A 19,125-nucleotide genomic window follows, 5' to 3' on the forward strand; every position below is an offset into this window, starting at 1 on the left:
CGATGTGGGAAAGGGGCTTTGAGGAGCTCTCTCCTCGGGCCTCCTGGCAGACCATCAGACCCTGGGCTGGGAGGCAGTCTTCGCCCTCAGTCCCCAGCGTAGCCTCCCAGGCCTCCAGCATACTGAAAGTGGGGAGCGGACCATTTCTCCTCAGAAATGTTAGAGCAGAAGGCTCTTTAAACTTTATTGTCTGAAGACTCCCCAAAGGCTCTACTTTTATCTTCATTCAGGCAGCTCAGCAGAAGAAAAGGGTGGGCTAGCCTCTAGAAGAGGGAAACCGAGGAAGATGTGGGTTGGGCGGCTAGGTGGCCCAGTGGTTGGAGAGCCCAGTCTAAAGACAGGAGATCCTGGGTTCAAATCAGATCTCAGACACTTCTCGGCTGTGTGATCTTGGGCAAGTCACTTGACCCGCATTGCCTAGCCCTTACCACTCTTCTGCCTTGGAGCCAATACACAGTATGGATTCTAAGAGGTTTTTTAAAAATAAAAAGCTGTGGGTCAAACCCTTGCTAAGAGGAAAAAGGCAGAGTTTAATGGTGTGACTTTCTCTGGGTGTGTTCTCCTAATGGTCTGCCTGTTTCTTGGAAGGGATTAGGAGTGAGACCCCTGTTGTACACTGATCCCAGGTAAGGAGGGGGGCTTAAGTCTTGGATGTTCCTAGAATTTAGAACTTCCAGATCATTCCCTGAACCTTTATTTAGGGATGAGGATGTGAAGCCCAGAGAAGCTGCAATGAGATTCCAAAGCTAGCCGTGGGGCGTAGCAGTTCGCTGGCCAGGGGGAAGGAGGAGACCCTGCTCCTCCCTGTCCTCTGGTCTGCCACCTGTCACACTTCCTACTCCCCAAAGAAGAAAAGACATCAAACTCAAGAAAAACAAATGAGGACTTCTCTTTGCAGGCGGACCAAAGTCACAGAAAGCACAGCTTCTCACAGGGTGGGAGGGAAGGGAAGGAGACAGAGAAGTAGCTGGGGTCTGGGAGGGGCCAGGGATGGGGGCTGCTAGCTTACAAGCCTGGGTCTCCCCTCATGGGTGCAGGCACTTTTATAATTTGTCTGAAATTCAAAAGAAAGAAATGGGCATTAGTTCTGCTGAGAGAACCCGGGCTCCAAGGATGCAGGCAAAGGTCACCGTCCCCAGCAGCCACTCACCCTCCACCCACAGCCCAGCAGCCTCAACAGATCAGCAGTGACCTTGGCCCACGCCATCCTCCTACCCCGGCCGGGTGACAGGAGGCGGATTCCGAGCCGCTCTGTAGGCATTCCTCTAGATGCCATTTTTGTTTATCTGTGTGTGACTGCATCTGAGAGCCCCGGGCCAGGTATTTCTGGGTCTGTGGGGGTGTCTTTGTGTTGTTAGCCCTCTGAGCAGGTGCCAATGTTCCACGCTCAGTCTGTGTGCCTGTGAGACCATCTTTGTGCTGGGTTGGGACTTGGGAGCTGCGAGGGACCACTCTCCCCCTCGGGCCAGAGCTGGCTGGGGGCTGCCTCTTCACCTGCCTTGGGGCTGGCAGGAGCACCGAGGATATGGGAGTTGGGGACAGGAACAATGGGCCCAGGGCAGGGCCAGGGGCTCAGACATACTCCCGGGCAGCGGCAGAGGCAGAGGCAGAGGCAGGCCCAGCTCGATAGGGCTGCTGGGTGCTGTGTCTCTCTCCTTTGGGGCAGGTGCAGCAGAGGAAGGAGCCACCCAGCATGATAAGGCTGGCAGATGCCCAGCCCACAAACAGGGCAGGCCCAAACTCATACCTGGGAGGGAGAGAGGAAAGGAGAGAGGGAAAGTTCAGGTCAGGTCTATTGGGTCATGGCAAAATTATTCATACCCTTCAGGGCCTAGTGTAAATCCCATCTTCATCAAAACTTCTGTGACTAATCCTAGCTGAGCATATTTTCCCCTCCTCTGAACTCCTGTCTACACCCTTCATTGGGCACCAGTCATGTATTATATTTATTTTTTTGTGTGTATGTGGGGGAAAATGATGGCCTTGTCATATACCCCCAAGCAAGAGACAACTGATGGATGGCCCATATGCTTGTTGAATTGAATTGAACTGAAAGCAATGTATTTATTCTGTACAAATATGTAATGATTTCTTTTTTTTCTTTTTTTAATTTTTTTAAACCAATTACATGTAATAAATTTCTACATAAGTTTTCTGAACCTATATGATCCAAATTGTCTCCTTTCCTTCCTTCTCTCCCCCTTCTCGGAGCTGGCAAGCAATTGGATCTGGTTTATACATGTGTCATCTTGAAAAAATATTTCCATGTTATTCATTTTTCTCAATGAGTAATCTTATAAATCCAAAACCCAAATAAACCATAAACCAAATAAACAAGTGAAAAACCGTATGCTTTCCTCTGCATTCCTATTCTAGCAATTCTTTCTGTGGAAGTGGATAGCATTCTTTGTCATAAATCCCTCAGAATTGTCCTGGATCATTTCATTGCTGTTAGAAACAAAGTCAGTTCCATTTGATCGTCCCTTTATGCATCAGTTCATGGAGATCTTTCCAAAATCATTCTAAAATCCTCCTATTCATCCTTCCTCAAAGCAGTATGTGATAATTTCCGAATGTCTAAGTCTGAACCATGCCCCTCCCCTTCTGAAAAAAATCTCTAGTGCCTCCTCATTATCTATAGAAAAATTTTCAAATTCTTTGGCCTAGAGTTCAAGGTCCTCTGTGTTCTAAATCAATATTTTTTTTAGCCTCATTTCACATAATCAGATTGCCTGATTCCTCAATTTCATTCTCCGATCACCCACCTCCATGCCCAAGTGCAGGTCATCTCCCATTCCTAGAATGTCCTCTTTCTTCATTTCTACCTGGTTGAGGGAAGCCTTCTCTGGTTTCTCCCTGCCAACCCCCCTCACTGCTAAAAGTGCTCTCTTTTGTCTCTATCCCATTCTATTCTATAGGAAACTTCTCTGTAAATCATGCAATACATTCTCTCTAATAGATTGTAAGCTTCTTGAAGGTATCAATTTATCTATATCATTGTCACTCCATAACCAATCCACCTTTTTCTGCTAGCCATAGTAAAGGTTTAATATGTTTTTGTTGAATTAAAGAGTCAGCATGGTAAAGTGGAAAGTCTTCTGTATTGAGAGCTGAGATCTGGGTTCAAATTTTTTTTTTGAAAAATTTTATTTGAATCCATGTTTAACACTGGGCAAGTCACTGTCCCTCTCTGAATCTTCACTTCTTCATCTGAAAAATGAGGGAGTTGTACTAGATCATCTCTAAGATCCCTTCTGATCCTAAATTTTAAACCTATGAGACAGCAATCATTCTGATTCCTCTCCCTGGCCTCACAATCAACTCCGTACATTCTCATAGAATCATAGAATCATAAAATGATTCTGAAAATAGTCACCAGAGACAGGAGAATCAAGCTTCTTTTCACCTTATAGAATCTCTGAGTTGGAAACAAGAGGCCCCTCTATAACATACACAACAAGGGTTCATCCAATCTTTGGAAGGCAGGGTGATGCAGTGTGCTGAATTTAGAATCAGAGGTCCTGAGTTTGAATCCTGCATTTGCCATTTACTATTTGTATAGCAAATCACTTCCCATTGATGGGTCTCAGTTTCCTTATCTGTAACTAGCTAACCTCATGGGTCTCTTCAATGTATAATTTTTTTTTTCAATTCAAATCAATAAACATTTAATAAGTACCTAAGATGTATAAGTCACTGTTCTGGGTATTGGGGGAACAACGACAAAAATGAAATAGTCTCTGATTTTTCATTATATTCTTTCTTACATTCTCCTGAGGGAATATTTTGGATAGAAATATAATCTCTGACTTGATCCCCTAAAATCTGGACTTATATGGATGTAGGTCATTCTGAAACATTTCTCCAAAATCCTATCTCTTGGGCTTTTTCTGGGTTCCCTACTTCATTTCCTATGGGGACCTCACAGTATAACTTGGATTCAAGTCTCCCTCCAGACAGACAAAAAGGTCCTAGATCTAATACAAGTTTTCTAGGTAACAATGTACAACAGATACAGAACCTTTGAGGGAAGTGACCAAACCATCCTAGATTTTGTGACAAAGAGAAAAGAGATAAATGTACACTAAAACAGGCTCTGCATTTTTAGAAAAGCAGATAGACCCTATACCAAGATAAATTCAAAATGGGTAGAAGACTTAAATATAAAGAGTGAAATCATAAATAAATTGGGTGAACATAGAATAGTATACCTGTCAGATCTTTGGAAAAAGAAGGAGTTTAAGACCAAGCAAGAGATAGAGAACATTGCAAAATGTAAAGAATGACTGACTATATCAAATTTAAAAGATTTTGTACAAACAAAACCAATGCAACCAAAATTAGAAGGGAAGCAACAAATTGGGGGAAAATCTTCATAACAAAAACCTCTGACAAAGGTCTAATTACTCAAATTTATAAAGAGTTAAATCAATTGTACAAAAAAATCAAGCCATTCTCCAATTGATAAATGGGCAATTTTCAGATAAAGAAATCAAAACTATTAATAATGACGTGAAAAAGTGTTCTAAATCTCTTATAATCAGAGAAATGCAAATCAAAACAACTCTGAGGTATCACCTCACACCTAGCAGATTGGCTAACATGACAGCAAAGGAAAGTAATGAATACTGGAGGGGATGTGGCAAAGTTGGGACATTAATGCATTGCTGGTGGAGTTGTGAATTGATACAACCATTCTGGAGGGCAATTTGGAACTATGCCCAAAGAATGCTAAAAGACTGTCTGCCCTTTGATCCAGCCATATCACTGCTGGGTTTGTACCCTGAAGAGACAGTAAGGAAAAAGACTTGTACAAGAATATTTATAGCCTTACTGTTTATGGTGGCAAAAAATTGGAAAATGAAGGGATGCCCTTCGATTGGGGAACAGCTGAACAAATACTATTGTGCTCAAAGGAATAATAAACTGGAGGAATTCCATGGGAACTGGAATGACCTCCAGGAATTGATGCAGAGTGAAAAGAGTAGATCCAGGAGAACATTGTACACAGAGACTGATACACTGTGGCACAATCAAATGTAATGGACTTCTCTACTAGCAGCAATGCAATGTCCCAGGACAATTCTGAGGGACTTATGAGAAAGAGCACTATCTACATCCAGAGAAAGAACTGTGGGAGCAGAAACGCAGAAGAAAAATAGATGATCAACCACATAGTGCAATAGGGATGTGATTATGGTTTTGATGTTAAAGAATTGCTCTGCTGCAAATATGAATAACATGTAAATAGGTTTTGAACAATAATATATGTATAACTCAGTGGAACTGCTTGTCGGCTTTGGGTGGGGAGGAAAAAGCGGGGGTGTGAGATCATGAATTATTTAACCATGGAAAAATATTCGAAAGAAAAAGAAAAAGAAAAGAAAAGAAAAACATATAGAGAAGATTCAGAGAAATGACAGATAGGATCCTATGGACCTAAACATTCTACAAAGGAAGGAGACAGTTGGGTGGCTCAGTGGATTGAGAGTCAGGCCTAGAGACAGGAGGTCCTGAGTTCAAATTTGACCTCACATACTTCTTAGCTGTGTAACTCTGGGCAAGTTACTTGACCCTCATTGTCTAGCCCTTATTGCTCTTCTGCCTTGTGTAAATCTTGAAATTTCTCAGACTTGTGAATGTTAAAAATTTCCACATTGAGGAATCCTCCATTGGAACAAATTCCCTACTGGAAACATTCCCCATTTTGATGTGAGAACTCGCCAGGATCAGAAATGGGAGGACCTCTACTCCACCCGTACCTAAGACTGCTTTAGAGGAGAAAACTCCTTGCTAAACAATGAAAGTACTTGGACCCATGCTTATAATAAGGCAAGGAGTTCTTTGAGCCATGCCTGTTTTTTAGAATTGATACAATGGGATGCTAGGTACCTAAAAGGGTCGGGCAGGTTTTCTCTTGATGGGATTAGTCGACTCAGTTGTGTTTTCTCTGGTTCAGACTTATGAGGGGATTAGTCGACTTAGCTGGAATTCAGATGGGCTGTCTTTTAGAAAACATCTACGGTGATTGGTAGATGGAAGAACTTAGGGGAGGTGACATAGGAAAAAACCCCCTATATAAGAAAAGGAATCTCTAGATCGAGGGAAGTTTGGAGATCCTTGGAGATAGATCCTTTTGGAGGAGACCCTTTGAAGATCTCTTGAGAAGAAGTCCCTTGGGAGGCTGACTCTGGCTGGAACTCCCTCTGGGGAGACTCTGTTCCCCAGGCATCCTTACTTAAGACAAATCTTGTGGTGAGTGATAACTGACTGGTTTCTCTCTTAAGGCTTAGGCCTGGGTTGGCCAGGCCTGTTCTGGGCCAACCTATTCTTTTCTCATTAATTCCTTTCTCTCTCCTTCTCCTTTTCTTTAATTCTTCATTGTATTATGAATTAAATTTCTCTATAAAACCCAGTTGACTTGGGCATATTCATAATTGGGAATATATTCCCTGGCAACCACCTTATAATTGATTAAAAAACCAAGACACTGTAGTGAAACATATTTTCTGCGGTCAAATTTACTCACCCACTCATATATCTATCATAATTTATATCTACCACTCTTTTAACTCTTACAGTTTAAGCCATATACCATATTTTAAATATTACAGTTTATGACATCCACTCATTTTAAAAGCCACACTTGGAACAATATTGATTCTAAGATGGAAGGTAATGGTTTTGAAAAAAATTCCACAAGGGAAGAAAAGTCAAGAGGGATGGAGATTAGCAAGACAAATAGTGCTGAACTTGGAGACAGAAAGATCTGAGTTCAAATTCCATCTCAGATAGATTTTAGTTGATACTGTACAAGTAATTTAACCCCTCACACCCTCAATTTCCTCATCTATCAAGGGAGCTAATAATAGCACACACCTTACTAGACTGTAGTGAGGTTAAAATAAAAGGATAATAATCATAGAACTTAAAAATACTTTAAGATTTGTAAAGCAAGAAAAATATTCAGTCATTTCAGCCATATCCAATCATTTGGGATCCCAGTTGAGGTTTTCTTCACAAAGATATTAGAGTAATTTACTATTTCCTTCCCTAGCTCATTGTACAGATGAAGAAACTGAGACAAATGGCATATGATTTGTCCAGGGTCATACAGGTAGTGGGATTTGTAATAAGATTTGAATTCAGGAAGATGAGTCTTCCTGACCACACTGTACCACCAATCTGCCCATATTCCACTTCTGGATAGTGTTAATTGTTGGGAATTTCCCCTTACATCAAAATGAAAGTTGTTTCTCTATAATTTACCTTCTGCTCCTATTTCTCCCCTTTGGAGCCAAAGAGAATAAATTTAATGCCTTCCATTTTATTATCCTTTAAATTTTTTAAGATGGTTCTTGTGTTTCCCTTGAGTCCTCTCTCCACCAGACTAAACATCCCCCATTCCTTTAGATAGTCTTCCTTTCTAAGGCACAGACTCGAACCCTGCCATCTTGGTTGGTCTCTTCCAAATACTTTCTATATTAGCAGCATCCTTACTGAACTATGCTCAGAAATGAAGAGTAAGAATGGATGAACTCTCATCTTCCTACAAGCTCCATTTCTCTTTGCTTGATAACTAAGAAGCGATTCTTGGCAACAGTGGCAGCCAGGACTGATTGCCATACTCTAGAGTGATCTGACTTAAGACAAGAGTACAGCAAGATGGCCATTTCCAAAACCTAGATACCACACTTCTTTTAATGGAATCCTTATTTGTGAGGTCACACTACTAATTCATAGGGAGCTTCTGGCCCATGTAAGACCCTCAAATCATTTTTGAATGAACTGGCAATTTGTTTCATGGCTTCAAAACACAGCTCAAATCCAACCCCTTTCATGAAGCCATTAAAAAAAATTTTTTTTTTCATTTTTTAAACCCTGATCTTCTATCTTAGAATTAATACTGTGGATTGGTTCTAAGGCAGAAGAGTGGTAAGGGCTAGGCAATGGGGGTTAAGTGACTTGCCCAGGATCACACAGCTAGGAAGTGTCTGACAGGGTCAGATTTGAAACCAGGACCTCCCATCTCTGGGCCTGGCTCTAAACCCGCTGAACCACCCAACTGCCCCCTATGAAGCCATTTTTGATTGGTCTGGCCACAATGATCACAATCATATCCTTCTCTGTACTCTGATCATTCTTGTCTGAAATATATCATCATATGCTTAATTCTATTCTATCCCACTCTGTGGTCTATGTTTTTCTAAGGAAATACCCAGGGTCAGCTGAGAAAGGCCATAGGCATCCAGGAAACTAGGAGAAGGGAAGGGAATATAAGTCATTTAGACCTCAAAGCGGTTACAGAAGGTGACAGTGACCTCCTTATGGATGGTCTGAAGCCCACTGGAGAGTGCTCTTGTGAGGCTCAAAAATGCCTTTTGGAAATCCCCAATTCTCATTTTTGGAAGTGGGGTTTCCTCATCTATAAAATGGGAGGAAGGAGGAAAGAACTATACTAGATCAGGGATTCTTAATAGGTGGGCTCTGAATCTTTTTAAAAATTATTTTAATAACAATGTCAATGTAATTGGTTTCCTCTGTAATGCTACAAATTTTATTTTATGCAGTTTGAAATCTTATTCTGCACAAGGGTTCAGTCTGTCAGTGTGGTCCAGAACACAAAATAAGTTAAGGACCCCTAGTACTGAGGATCTCTAAGGTCCCTTTCCTCTCTAACCATCCCCTTCTCTTCATTGGTCAAAAGATCCTGATTGAGTGACTTTCAAAAAAAAAATAGGCAATTATGTACTAAGAAAGTGGTAGAAGGGCTGAGAACAGTATCGACCAACCATGGGGCTCAGTCCAGGAGACAAAACTATTCACATGTTTAATTCTCTCCATTGTCGTGGTCTATCCATTATTCCTTGGCATGTTTATTTGGTGGGTTCTAGCCACCCCGGCTCTCTATAGACCATCATCTAAAGAAATCTATAGGGAGAGAGAGGGCTGGCACTTTAACAGGTGCTGTGTGTGCTGTGATCTCAGGAATAATTTCTGGAGGAAGGCTCCAGGCAAAAAAGTTTCTTGTATCTCATCTCCTATTCCACTTCCTGTGGATTCTTCTCACATGTCTGACCATACATATCACTCCCCTGCTCAAGAAACTCCCATTGCTATGGCTTACCTCCTGGAAAAAGTACCCACTGCTACCCACTGCCTGGCATTTAAAGCCATCTGAGATCTGGTTCTGGTTTATTTTTTCATATGAATTACACCTTGTCCCCCAGACCCTGAGCCTTTGAATAGTCTGTCCCCTACAGCGGAGATCTGCTCCCTCTTCATCTTTCAAGATTGGCTCCAATGTCACTAATTTAAGAATATGAGATCTTTCCTGATTCCCTTAGTTGTTATGGCCTTTAGTATTTATTTATTTGGCTGTTGTCTTTACTCATCTGTGGAGCTGTTCTCTCTGCCTCCCTCTTACTGGTAGAATCTAAGTTCATCGAGGATGAGGGCTATCTCATTTTGGTCTGGATTCCCAGTGTCCAGCACACAGCAGGAACTTAATAAATGCTTCCTGAATCAATCAGTCAGGCAACCACCTTTAGAGACTAATCTGTAGGACAATGATCATCATTCGGGCTGTAAGACAAGTAGCATAGTCTACTTTTTTTTTTTAGCACAGAATTTATTAGTAGAAGATCTGAGTTTGAATTCTAACTCAGACTTTCCTCTCTAAGCCTCAGTTTCCCCATTTGTAAAAAAAAGGAATTCCACCTCACAAGATTATTTTGAGGGAAAGTGCTTAGCAATCCTTAAAGCACTACAGAAATGTGAGCTGTGATTATTATTGAGGGAAGGCCAGATTAGGGCTGAGAACTCTCACTCAGTGACTTTTCCCCAATGTTTGTTCCTTTCAAGCCCTGCCCTATTTCCCTGAGGTGATTAGCAGTAAAACCTCTTAAAACCTAAGGAAAAGTTGTGTGCTGAGGTTAGGGGAGAGACAGCGACCGGGAGTTCCTCCTTGGGGAGAGAGGAAGGTGGGGGCAGAAAGAAGGAGGGATGGTCAAAGCAGAAATCTGGAAGTGGGGCCAGAGGCCAAGACTGAGATCTGAGAGTAGAAGGAAGACGGGATAGAGGAGATGGGACAGAAGCCTGGGCAATCCTGGGGTGGAGGGAGGGCAGAATTTTGTGTGTTAGTTTTAACTCCCTAGGAAAACAGAATTCCTGCTATATTTTCTTGTTTTCTTCTGGTAAAAACAGACTGCTTGGCTGACTAGAATGAAGCCCAGAGCCCTGACCAGCCTGGGATTAGAAAAGAGTGAATCCAGGGGCAGAGAAGAAAAAGAACTGTGGGTTCTAAGTGGGCACAGATTCCCATGAGGCCAACAGGCTTTCCAGAAAGCATTCCATTCTCCTTCACCCTCACCCAGTCTGCCAAGTGTTACCCCTTTTCTCCCCCAACTGGGCTTCCTCACCTGGCATTGACTGGTGTGTTGGGATTGAAGAACTCCTGGGTGACTAGAGTGGCATACCAGGAGACTGCAGTCAGTGTACAGAGCCCTGAGGACAGAAAGGCCCAGTTCAGTTCTGTTCTGGTTTTCTGGCTCCTGGGTCAAGTCCCTCTCCTTTCCCTCCCTTCCCCCTGCCCCCAGGGAGCTCCCATCAGCTTCCACGCATGGCATGGCATGGCATACACAATCCAGAAACCCTCTGCCTTTCCCCCCTCCATCAGGGGCAGACAGGAGGGGGCGAGGTCAGGAGGGTGCTGCTGGCTGATACTGGGCATGGGGCAGGACCATGATGGGAGCGGGACTTACCTGCCAGGAGGAAGAGGGCACCCCCTGAGACCGCGACCCGGCCCTTTGTCACAGGGTTGTTGTCTCCAACTCGGGTGCACTTCATGCCCACCACACTGATGACCACCCCAATGAAGCCCAGCAGCACAGAGACCACCATGAGAGCTCTGGAAGTCTGGATGTGAACTAGAAGGGAGAGAGATCAATGATGCTGCTGGATTTCAACCCAGTTCCTCTTTGTCCCTGTCCCTGTCCCTGTCCTTCCCCATCCCCATCCATCGCCTCCTCACCACCAGGCTTTCTCTCTCCTCCATGCTCCTTCCTCTGCCCTTCATTTTCCCTTCCAAAACCTGCCCTTCCCCTCCATAATTGCCACTCCTCTCCTCCCCTCTCTGTTTCATTCCCTCTACCCGAATACTAGAGGTTTATAGAAACAAAAAAATCATGGCAGAACTGGAAGGAGCCTTAGAGGTTGCCTCATCTAGCTCCTCATTTTACAGATGAGGAAACTGTGGCCTCCAGAAGGGCCATGACTTACCCAAGGATACACAATGAGTAAAGATTTGAACCCAGGTCTTTATACTCTTAAGTCTAGTCATCTTTCCACTTTTTCTCCCAAGTCTTGGAGAAGTGGGATGTCTGGAGGTAAACAGCTCCTTCACTCTTTTGCTTCCTGCTCTGAGGTCTCTGGGTGATGATAGAGCCCAGTAAAGTAGAAGGGGGATGGGGAGTCAAGAGTCAAGATGCCATGTTTGTGAATGTGGTGACATGGTCACGATGTCCCATGGGCTACTTTAAGAGCCTTTTTAATTTTTGTTTTAAAATCCTTTCCTTTGAAGTTCAATTCTAAAACAGAAGGGTGGCAAGGACTAGACAATGGGGGTTAAATGACTTGCCCAAGGTCACATAGCTGGGAAGTATATGAGTTCTTATTTGAACCCAGGACCTCTGGACTCCAAGCCTGGTACTCTAGCTTGTGCTACCTAATTGCTCCAGGAGACTTGTAAAAAATGTTCTCAATCCATGCAGCCTTTCAGAATCACCATCATCAGCTAATAGTGTCCCTCTCAACAAGGATAGCTCCAAGGTCTATAGAACACTTTACATTTACTATCTCATTGGATCATCACAACACACTATCAGAGAGTTATTATCTGAAGGGTATTATTATCCCCAATTTAGAAGTGTAAAAGCTGAGGCTTAGAGAAAACAGGCACAGAACCACCACCAAAGATGTCACAGAAGATGAACACATTTATACAGGACCCATAAATGGTGGCTAGATGAGAGCAGCTAGACGGTGCAGGGGATTGAGTGCCAGGCCTGCAGGCAGGAACACTCATCTTCTGGAGTTCAAATCTGGTCTTGGACACTTCCTAGAGGTAAGACTTTGGGTGAGTCACTTGCCCCTGTTTGCCTCAGTTTCCTCATCTGTCAAATGAGCTGGAGAAGGAAAGACAAGCCACTCTCCAGGATCTTTGTCCAGAAAATCTCCAATGGGGTCAGGAAGAGTGGGACAAGACCGAAATAACTGAATGACAAGTAGACAGTCCAGGGGAGCAGAGCCAGGAATCGATAGGGGATAGGGGCGGAAATTGAAAGCCAGGCTTTCTTGATTTCAGCTACAATTCTCTCCCTCCTTGATCCCTTCTACCCTTTGCCTCCTCTCTTTGGCCTCCATAATGTCAGCTGTTGGAGACCTAGAGGCATTGCCTTGGGCTGTGCCAGGGACTCCCTGTGTGACCAGTGCCATCCGTTCTCTGGGCCTCAGATTCCTCACCTCCAAAGAGAATGGTTTGAACGAACTGGTCTCTGATGTCCCCAGAAACCCTAAACCCATCATCCTTTAAGCTCTCTCTTATTTCCCTTCCCTCCTCCTCTTCCTCTCAACTAGGGTGGCCAGTCACCTTTCTCAGGAACCTTCCTGGCTTAACCAGCAATCCTGGCCCTGTGAGGACAGAGGAGCACCCAGGCACTGCCCCCTCACCACAGCGCCTTGCCCTTTATTGGGGCTGTTGGTATGTCCTGTACAAATGCGCTTGTGTCTCTGGGACCTTTGAAAAACCTTTGCTGGTCGGTCCAGGCCTCTGATCAGAGCCCAGGGGCCACAGCCAGGCCTGTGCACTGGCACCACGTGTGGTGGGAAGAGGACAAAAGAAGAGGAAGCCAGCCTCAGGTGGGTGCCTACCAGGAGGAAGGGTCAGTGCTGGCCCCACATCCCCCAAAGCTTCCATCCTTAGCAGACAAATTCCAAGGAAAGGGAGCTTTGGTGGGCCCAAGTTGAGGAAAACTGAGGATGGGATCCCTCTCCTCAATGTAGCCTCTCCAGGGGTGTGCAGGGCTAAGGAGAAACTGCCAGAAATCCTGGGTCCTCCCCAGGCCTCCACCCCCACCCCCCTTCAGCTCTCCTGTGCTCTAGGAACCTTCTGGATTTCTGCACCCTGCTGGGTACCCTCCTTAGCACCAACTCCATTACGTCCCCTTCCCCACCCTCTCCCCCAGAGCCCAGGGAGGGTTTAAGGGCTGGGAAAGGGAGGAAATGCTGGAAGAAAGGCTCCTGGAATGCAGTGTGTGTGTGTGTGTGTGTGTGTGTGTGTGTGTGTGTGTGTGTGTGTGTCCAGCCCTTGGTTTCTTTCTGGCTAAAATGCACTAGGCTGGACTCCAGGTCTGACCTCTAAGTTCTAAGTGCCCTCCTGGCTCGCCAATTTATGTCCCTTGGAAGTCTCTAAGCTTCTGTGTTCTGCATTCTACAGTCACTTGGGGTTCCAGCCTGTGATAAGAAGCCCTTCTCAGCTCTGACAGTCCATCCTCAGCCAGGTTATCGCAGCCCTGACTAGCTGTGCCCTATGGCCTCTCCCACTGAGAGATTCCTTGACTAAGTGTCAGACTATAAGCATTTGGAGGGGCTGCTACAGGGGCCCTGGCGGTGGGGGTGGGGGTGGGGAGGGGAGATGCTCCAGTTTTTTTTTTTTTTTAAACCCTTACCTTCCATCTTAGAGTCAATTCTGTGTATGGTTCCAAGGCAGAAGAGTGGTCAGGGCTAAGTAATGAGGGTTAAGTGACTTGCCCAGGGTCACACAGCTGGGAAGTGTCTGAGGCTAGATTTGACCTCCAGCTGTCAGGTCTGGCTTTCTAGCCACTGTGCAACCCTTCCCTTCTGTGATTACAGGGCAGAAGAGCCCTCAGGGCTAGGGGACCAGGACTAGGTCAGCAGAGCACTGCTCTTTCAGTAAAGGTCGGCCTCCCAGGAGGCATTGGGACCTTCTCCCCACCCGTCTCAGTGGTCCCCACCAGGGACCCCAAGCCTACTTTTGGCCCCGCTCATGCCTAATGGGTCCCGGCCACACGCCGGCTGCTTGGGAGGGAGAGGCAGCTGTCTGGGGTGCAGAAAGCAGGGCGCAGGGTCCTACCGTCCAGGGCGAGCAGGGAGTCGTAGAGCTTGCACTGCACCTGGCCAGTGCTCTGGGAGGCGCAGGACATCCAGAGCCCCTCGTAGAGACCCACAGCAGTGATGATGGCATCCCCGGCATAGGAGGACTGCTTCCACTGGGGCAGGGCCGTGCTGGCGATGATGCCCACCCAGCCGCCCAGCGCCAGGAAATAGCCCAGGAGCTGGAAGCCAGAGTTGGCCATGGCCCGGTGTGCCCGGAGGCCCGAGGCTGCGGCTCAGAGCGGGGTCGGGGTCCCTGTGGGCACGGAGGGCATGGCCCCGCGGGGCTTCGGGCTCCTGGAGGGGGGAGGGCGCGGGGCAGCGGTGGCAGAGAAGGTGGCGGCTGCGGCTGCTCCGGACTCCGGGCTCCAGAATGCAGGGGTAGGTGGGGGGTTGGCAATAGCCGAGGCACCGCCCACCGCAACCAGCCCAGGACGGGCTGAGTCCCTGGAGAAGGGAGAACTGCCCAGGGTCCCTGAGCAGGGGGATGGGCTGGAGCGCGTGGGCCCGGGAGGCTTCTTAAGGAGTCCTGGACGTGCGCCGGAGCCCGACACCTCCTTCGAGGAGGCTGCTCCCCCTCCCCCATCTCAGAGAAGAAGCCTCCAGACCCAAGCTGACAGGCGGAAAGACGAGGCTCTGGTCCAAATCCACACCGAGAACCTGGCTCATATTTAGAAAATGTTACTGTTGGGAAGCACCTTGGAACCGTCTAGCCCGAGCCCATGAGTACCCAGATGAGGGCGCGAACTGGGGCTTTCACAGGAGAATGACTTGCCCAAGGTCACACAGCCAGGATGTGATTTGCACACACATCTTGGGACTCCCAGTCCTAGGGTGTTCAGTTTGGGGCTTTTTTCCCACCCCAGAGCAGGTGCTCCCGCTGGTCTTGGTCCTAGAATTCTTGGACCTTGGAGACTTTCAGTCCAAAGAACGTGCGGGGCTGGCAAGAAGTCGCCTTCTTCCTTTGCGAGAGGCGAGGGAGAAGGAGAGGGAGGAGAAGGTCCTCGAAGCCCGAGCCGCTCTGAGGCTTCTCTAACCCTCTGCTCCCCGCGCCTCCTCCGAGACTCTAAACTGGAGAAACCGAGGTCCAGAGGGGACCAGGGACGGGCCCCAAAGCAGCCAGGGAGGGGACCGGCGCAAAGCCTGGCCTTTAGCCGACTCGGGGCCTGGTGCTGGGGGGGGGGGGGGGAGCTAGCCCCAGGCCTTCCTGGCATTAGTCTGAAGGTGGATTGTTCCAGCCCCTAATCTCCTCCCCAGCAGCCGGATTAGCAGCTCCTGCTGGGACCCAGGCCCAAGCGGCTTCAGCTCAGCGACCCGGGGCTGGCCTGGGGGAAGGGTAACTGCCTGGGATGAACGCCATACCCCTTCCTCAGACCCAGAGAGGAGGCTGAGGGAGGCTCTAGCAGAGGCCCCCAGCGTCCCCTCCCCATCCCGGGCTGATCTGCCAGGACCTCTGGGGGACCCCCCTCCCTGACCTTGGCTGGGGCAGAGGAGGGGGAGCCGACCCATCTGGGGCCCCCATAGCCTGGGTCAGGAGCTCGGCAATCCTACCCCTCCTCTCCGCCCACAGCAGGGGAATGTTTAACCGCCCTGGGCCTCATTAGAAATCCCCTCACGTTCGGGTCAGAGGCTCCGGGTAAGTGCTGCTGGGGGGTGAGCCCGGGTCCCACAGCCCGCCCCCCATTCCGGGGACCGTCTCCCAACACGGGTCAGCCCTTGGCTCCATTCTGTTCCCCAAAGCTTCTCTCAGTCCCCCCACCACGCAGATGCCACTTGGGGAAGTTGTACCCTTCCCATCTTGCCCTGGACTGGGGGCCGGTCCTAGGACACCCCACCCGAGGGGCTGAGAGAGGCCGGCCCGCTCCCTCCCCACCCCCAGTTCAGGAGCTCTGGGTCCCCAGACATTCCTCACATGGCTATGCAAACGAGGAGGGTGCCAGGCTCTAGCGGGACAATGGCATCTGTGTGCCGGCCCGGGCGTGGGCTTTGTGGTATGGTCCGGCACTCTGGCCCAGCGGGCCACCAGGGAGGCCCACCACCCACAGGTCAGGGGCTGTTTGTCCTCTGGTTCCCCATCGCTCCTAGAACCTCCCCTTCATCCCCCCCCCCCCCCCCCCCCCCCCCGCCCAATCATGAGAAGCCCCAGGGCAGAGTCCCCGCCCAAACCACACAAGACTATATAATATGGGACCTGGGGGGAGAGGACCGCAAAAGCAACAGGAGAGGCTCCAGCAGTAATCCCAATGGCTCTAAGGCCAAACTAGAGGGTCCGAATCCAACATGCAGGAAAAACCCCGGTGTGAGATAACAGGAGCGCCAGGCCCCAGCGTCCCCTCCATGGACCAGAATCCTGAGGAGAGGCCCGTCACCTCAAAGCTATGCGCCAGAAAGCTACGGGTTCTCCTGACCCCTGCACCAGGGCTGCATCTGCTAGATCCCCCTCAGCCCGAGGTGCCTCCTGGGACTACAGATTACGTTTCGGATTTAAACATTCCCAAATCCTGACTCCCGGGTATTATTTTCAGTCGAGTCTCTCTCTTCGGGACCCCCTGTGGGGTTTCCTTGGCACAGATACTGGGGGGTTTGCCATTTCCTTTTCCAGCTCTTTTTATAGTTGAGGAAACTGAGGCAAATGGGATTGAGTGACCTGCCCAGGGTCACACACCTAGGAATTTTCTGTGGCTGCATTTGAACTCGGGAACTTCCTGATCTCAGGCACAGGGCTTTATCCTGCCCTGACAAGCTGCACAGGCAGGGTTTTGTGTTTAGCCATCCATTTTCCATTTTGTCAGGCAAAGGGCACAGTGCCTGGAGCTTAATGTTTGTACAGATGCCCTTGGGGTTTATCTGTCCCGTGTAAATAAAAAAAAAAGTCTCCCTTATACAATTTACTTCTATTATATGTGTATGTATTCATGTACATGCACACATATTTGTATATGGAGGCAGTGAAGTAGCACAGTGGAATGAATTTTAAGAGTCAGGGAGATCTGAGTTCAAATTTAGCCTCTGATATTTACTGTGTGACCTTGGGGAAGTCACTTAATCTCTGGCTGCTTCACTTTTTCTTCATCTGTAAAATGGGGAGAAATAATAGAACCTGCTTCCCAGAACCAGTTGGGAGGGTCAAATGAGATATTTGTAAAGTTGCTTAGCAACCATTAAAAAGTTCCATAGATGTTAGTTATTATTATTACTACTACTGACCAAAGTTACTCTGAATTTGCAAAGGGAAATAGTGATCACTAAGCACCAGAAGGGGCTCATCAATCGTGGCACGCTCACCCAATTTCTTTTGGGCAAAATGACTAAATTGAAAGGTTAGCCATCATCATCATAACTAGCATTTATCCTTTTAGGTTTGCAAAGCGCTTTACATATGTTATTTCATTTGATATTATCTATTTGCCAGATGAGGGCACTGACGGAATTATAGGATGTGTGATTTGTCCAGGGTCCCACAACTAGTAAGTGTCTGAGACCAGATTTGGATTCAGATTCTCTTGATGGCAAGATTAACACTCTCTTCCCCACACATCCTAGTTGCCTGAATTTCAGGGAAACATTTCACAATATTCCTTACAAGGAAGAGACAAGTATAGGAAGGGCAGTTCAGGAGCTGACTAAAGACCTGTTAATCTGGAAGGAGATCTCTGGGGAGATACAGCAAAGATTTACACTTGACATGTGTTCTATTTGGCATTTGTATTGACTTGAGAAGTACGGTGGTGTCATGGAAGGAGATCTAGTCTCAAAGCCAGGAAGACCTGGGTTCTAGGCTCACTTCTGTCCCACACTGGCTGTGCTAGAGAACTCCCTGATTCCATCAATTCTAGAGAAGGTATTAAGTTACTCTGGGTGGAGGTATCTCCTCATCAGTTTTCCCTAGACCAGGGACATCCCAGATCCAGTCCCAATCTTCATCAATAATCTAAATGATGGCACAAAAAAGTATATTTGTCCAATCTGTTTGGGAGGGATGGCTAACAAACAGCAAGACAGAATGGAAAACTACAAAGATGGGAGCAGGCAAACACAATTGGTCACAGTTTTAAAAATAAATAAAAACAACAAAAAAATAAAAACAAAATAGGTAGAATAAAATACCTAGAGGTATACCTATCAAAACAAACCCAGAAACTACATGAATATAATAATAAAACACTTTTTATACAAATAAAGTCAGATGTAAATAATTGGAGAAATATTAATTGTTCATGGGTAGGCAGAGCCAATATAATTAAAATGGCAATCCTACCTAAACTCATCTATTCATACAACGTCATCCCAATTAAATTATCAACTATTTATTTTATCGAACTAGAAAAAAAATTCATTTGGAAAAAACAAAAGGTCAAGAATACAAAAAGAATTCACTATCCACAAGCAGAGGATAAACTGTGGGAGTAAAAACACCAACGAAAAGCAACTGCTTGACTACAGGGGTGGAGGGGAAATGACGGAGGAGAGACTCTAAATGAGCACTCTAATGCAAATACCAACAACATGGAAATGGGTTCGAATCAAGAACACATGTGATACCCAGTGGAATCATGCATCGACTATGGGATAGGTGGGGGGGAGGGGAGGAAAAGAAAACGATCTTTGTCTCCAATGAATGTTTGGAAATGTCCAAATAAAATAATGTTTTAAAAAAAAGAATATAAAAAGAATTAATGAAAAAATATAAAGGAAGGCAGTATAGCAGTACTAGATTTTGAACTAAATTATAAAGCAGTAATTATCAAAACTCTGGAACTGGCTAAGAAATAAAAAAGTTGGACAGTGGAACAGAAAAGATACACAACAAACAGTTGTAAGAGATTATAGTGACCTTGTGTTTCAGAAAAGTAAAAATCCAATTTTGGGGGAGAAGAATTCACTTTTTGGTAAAAATTGTTGGGAAAACTAAGCTATAGACCAATATCTTACATCATTTACCAAGATAAGATC

General features: G+C 46.5%; 1 protein-coding gene across 1 annotated transcript; it reads right to left on the reverse strand.

Annotated features, from left to right (window-relative positions):
* Positions 1–865: 865 nt before the first annotated feature.
* CLDN19 (claudin 19) lies at positions 866–15,164 on the reverse strand. The gene is made up of 5 exons (XM_001381599.5): positions 14,153–15,164; positions 10,764–10,928; positions 10,422–10,506; positions 1,583–1,747; positions 866–1,054 (listed from the first exon to the last, which is right to left on the reverse strand). Exons 1-5 carry the CDS (start codon positions 14,373–14,375, stop codon positions 1,006–1,008), a joined length of 687 nt encoding a protein of 228 aa, XP_001381636.4. The 5' UTR covers positions 14,376–15,164; the 3' UTR covers positions 866–1,005.
* Positions 15,165–19,125: the final 3,961 nt, after the last annotated feature.

The sequence above is a fragment of the Monodelphis domestica genome, chromosome 4 (assembly GCF_027887165.1).
Source record: "Monodelphis domestica isolate mMonDom1 chromosome 4, mMonDom1.pri, whole genome shotgun sequence".
Taxonomy (NCBI): Eukaryota; Metazoa; Chordata; class Mammalia; order Didelphimorphia; family Didelphidae; genus Monodelphis; species Monodelphis domestica.

Bases quoted from the DNA above. Each gene is read 5' to 3' on its own strand.
- CLDN19 (XM_001381599.5), bottom strand. From the start codon at position 14,375: ATGGCCAACTCTGGCTTCCAGCTCCTGGGCTATTTCCTGGCGCTGGGC. The intron at 10,507-10,763 runs GTAAGTCCCGCT...TTCTGTCCTCAG, and splicing joins TGCCCTCTTCCTCCTGGCAG to GGCTCTGTACACTGACTGCA. The intron at 1,748-10,421 runs GTGAGGAAGCCC...TCTCCCTCCCAG, and splicing joins AACACACCAGTCAATGCCAG to GTATGAGTTTGGGCCTGCCC.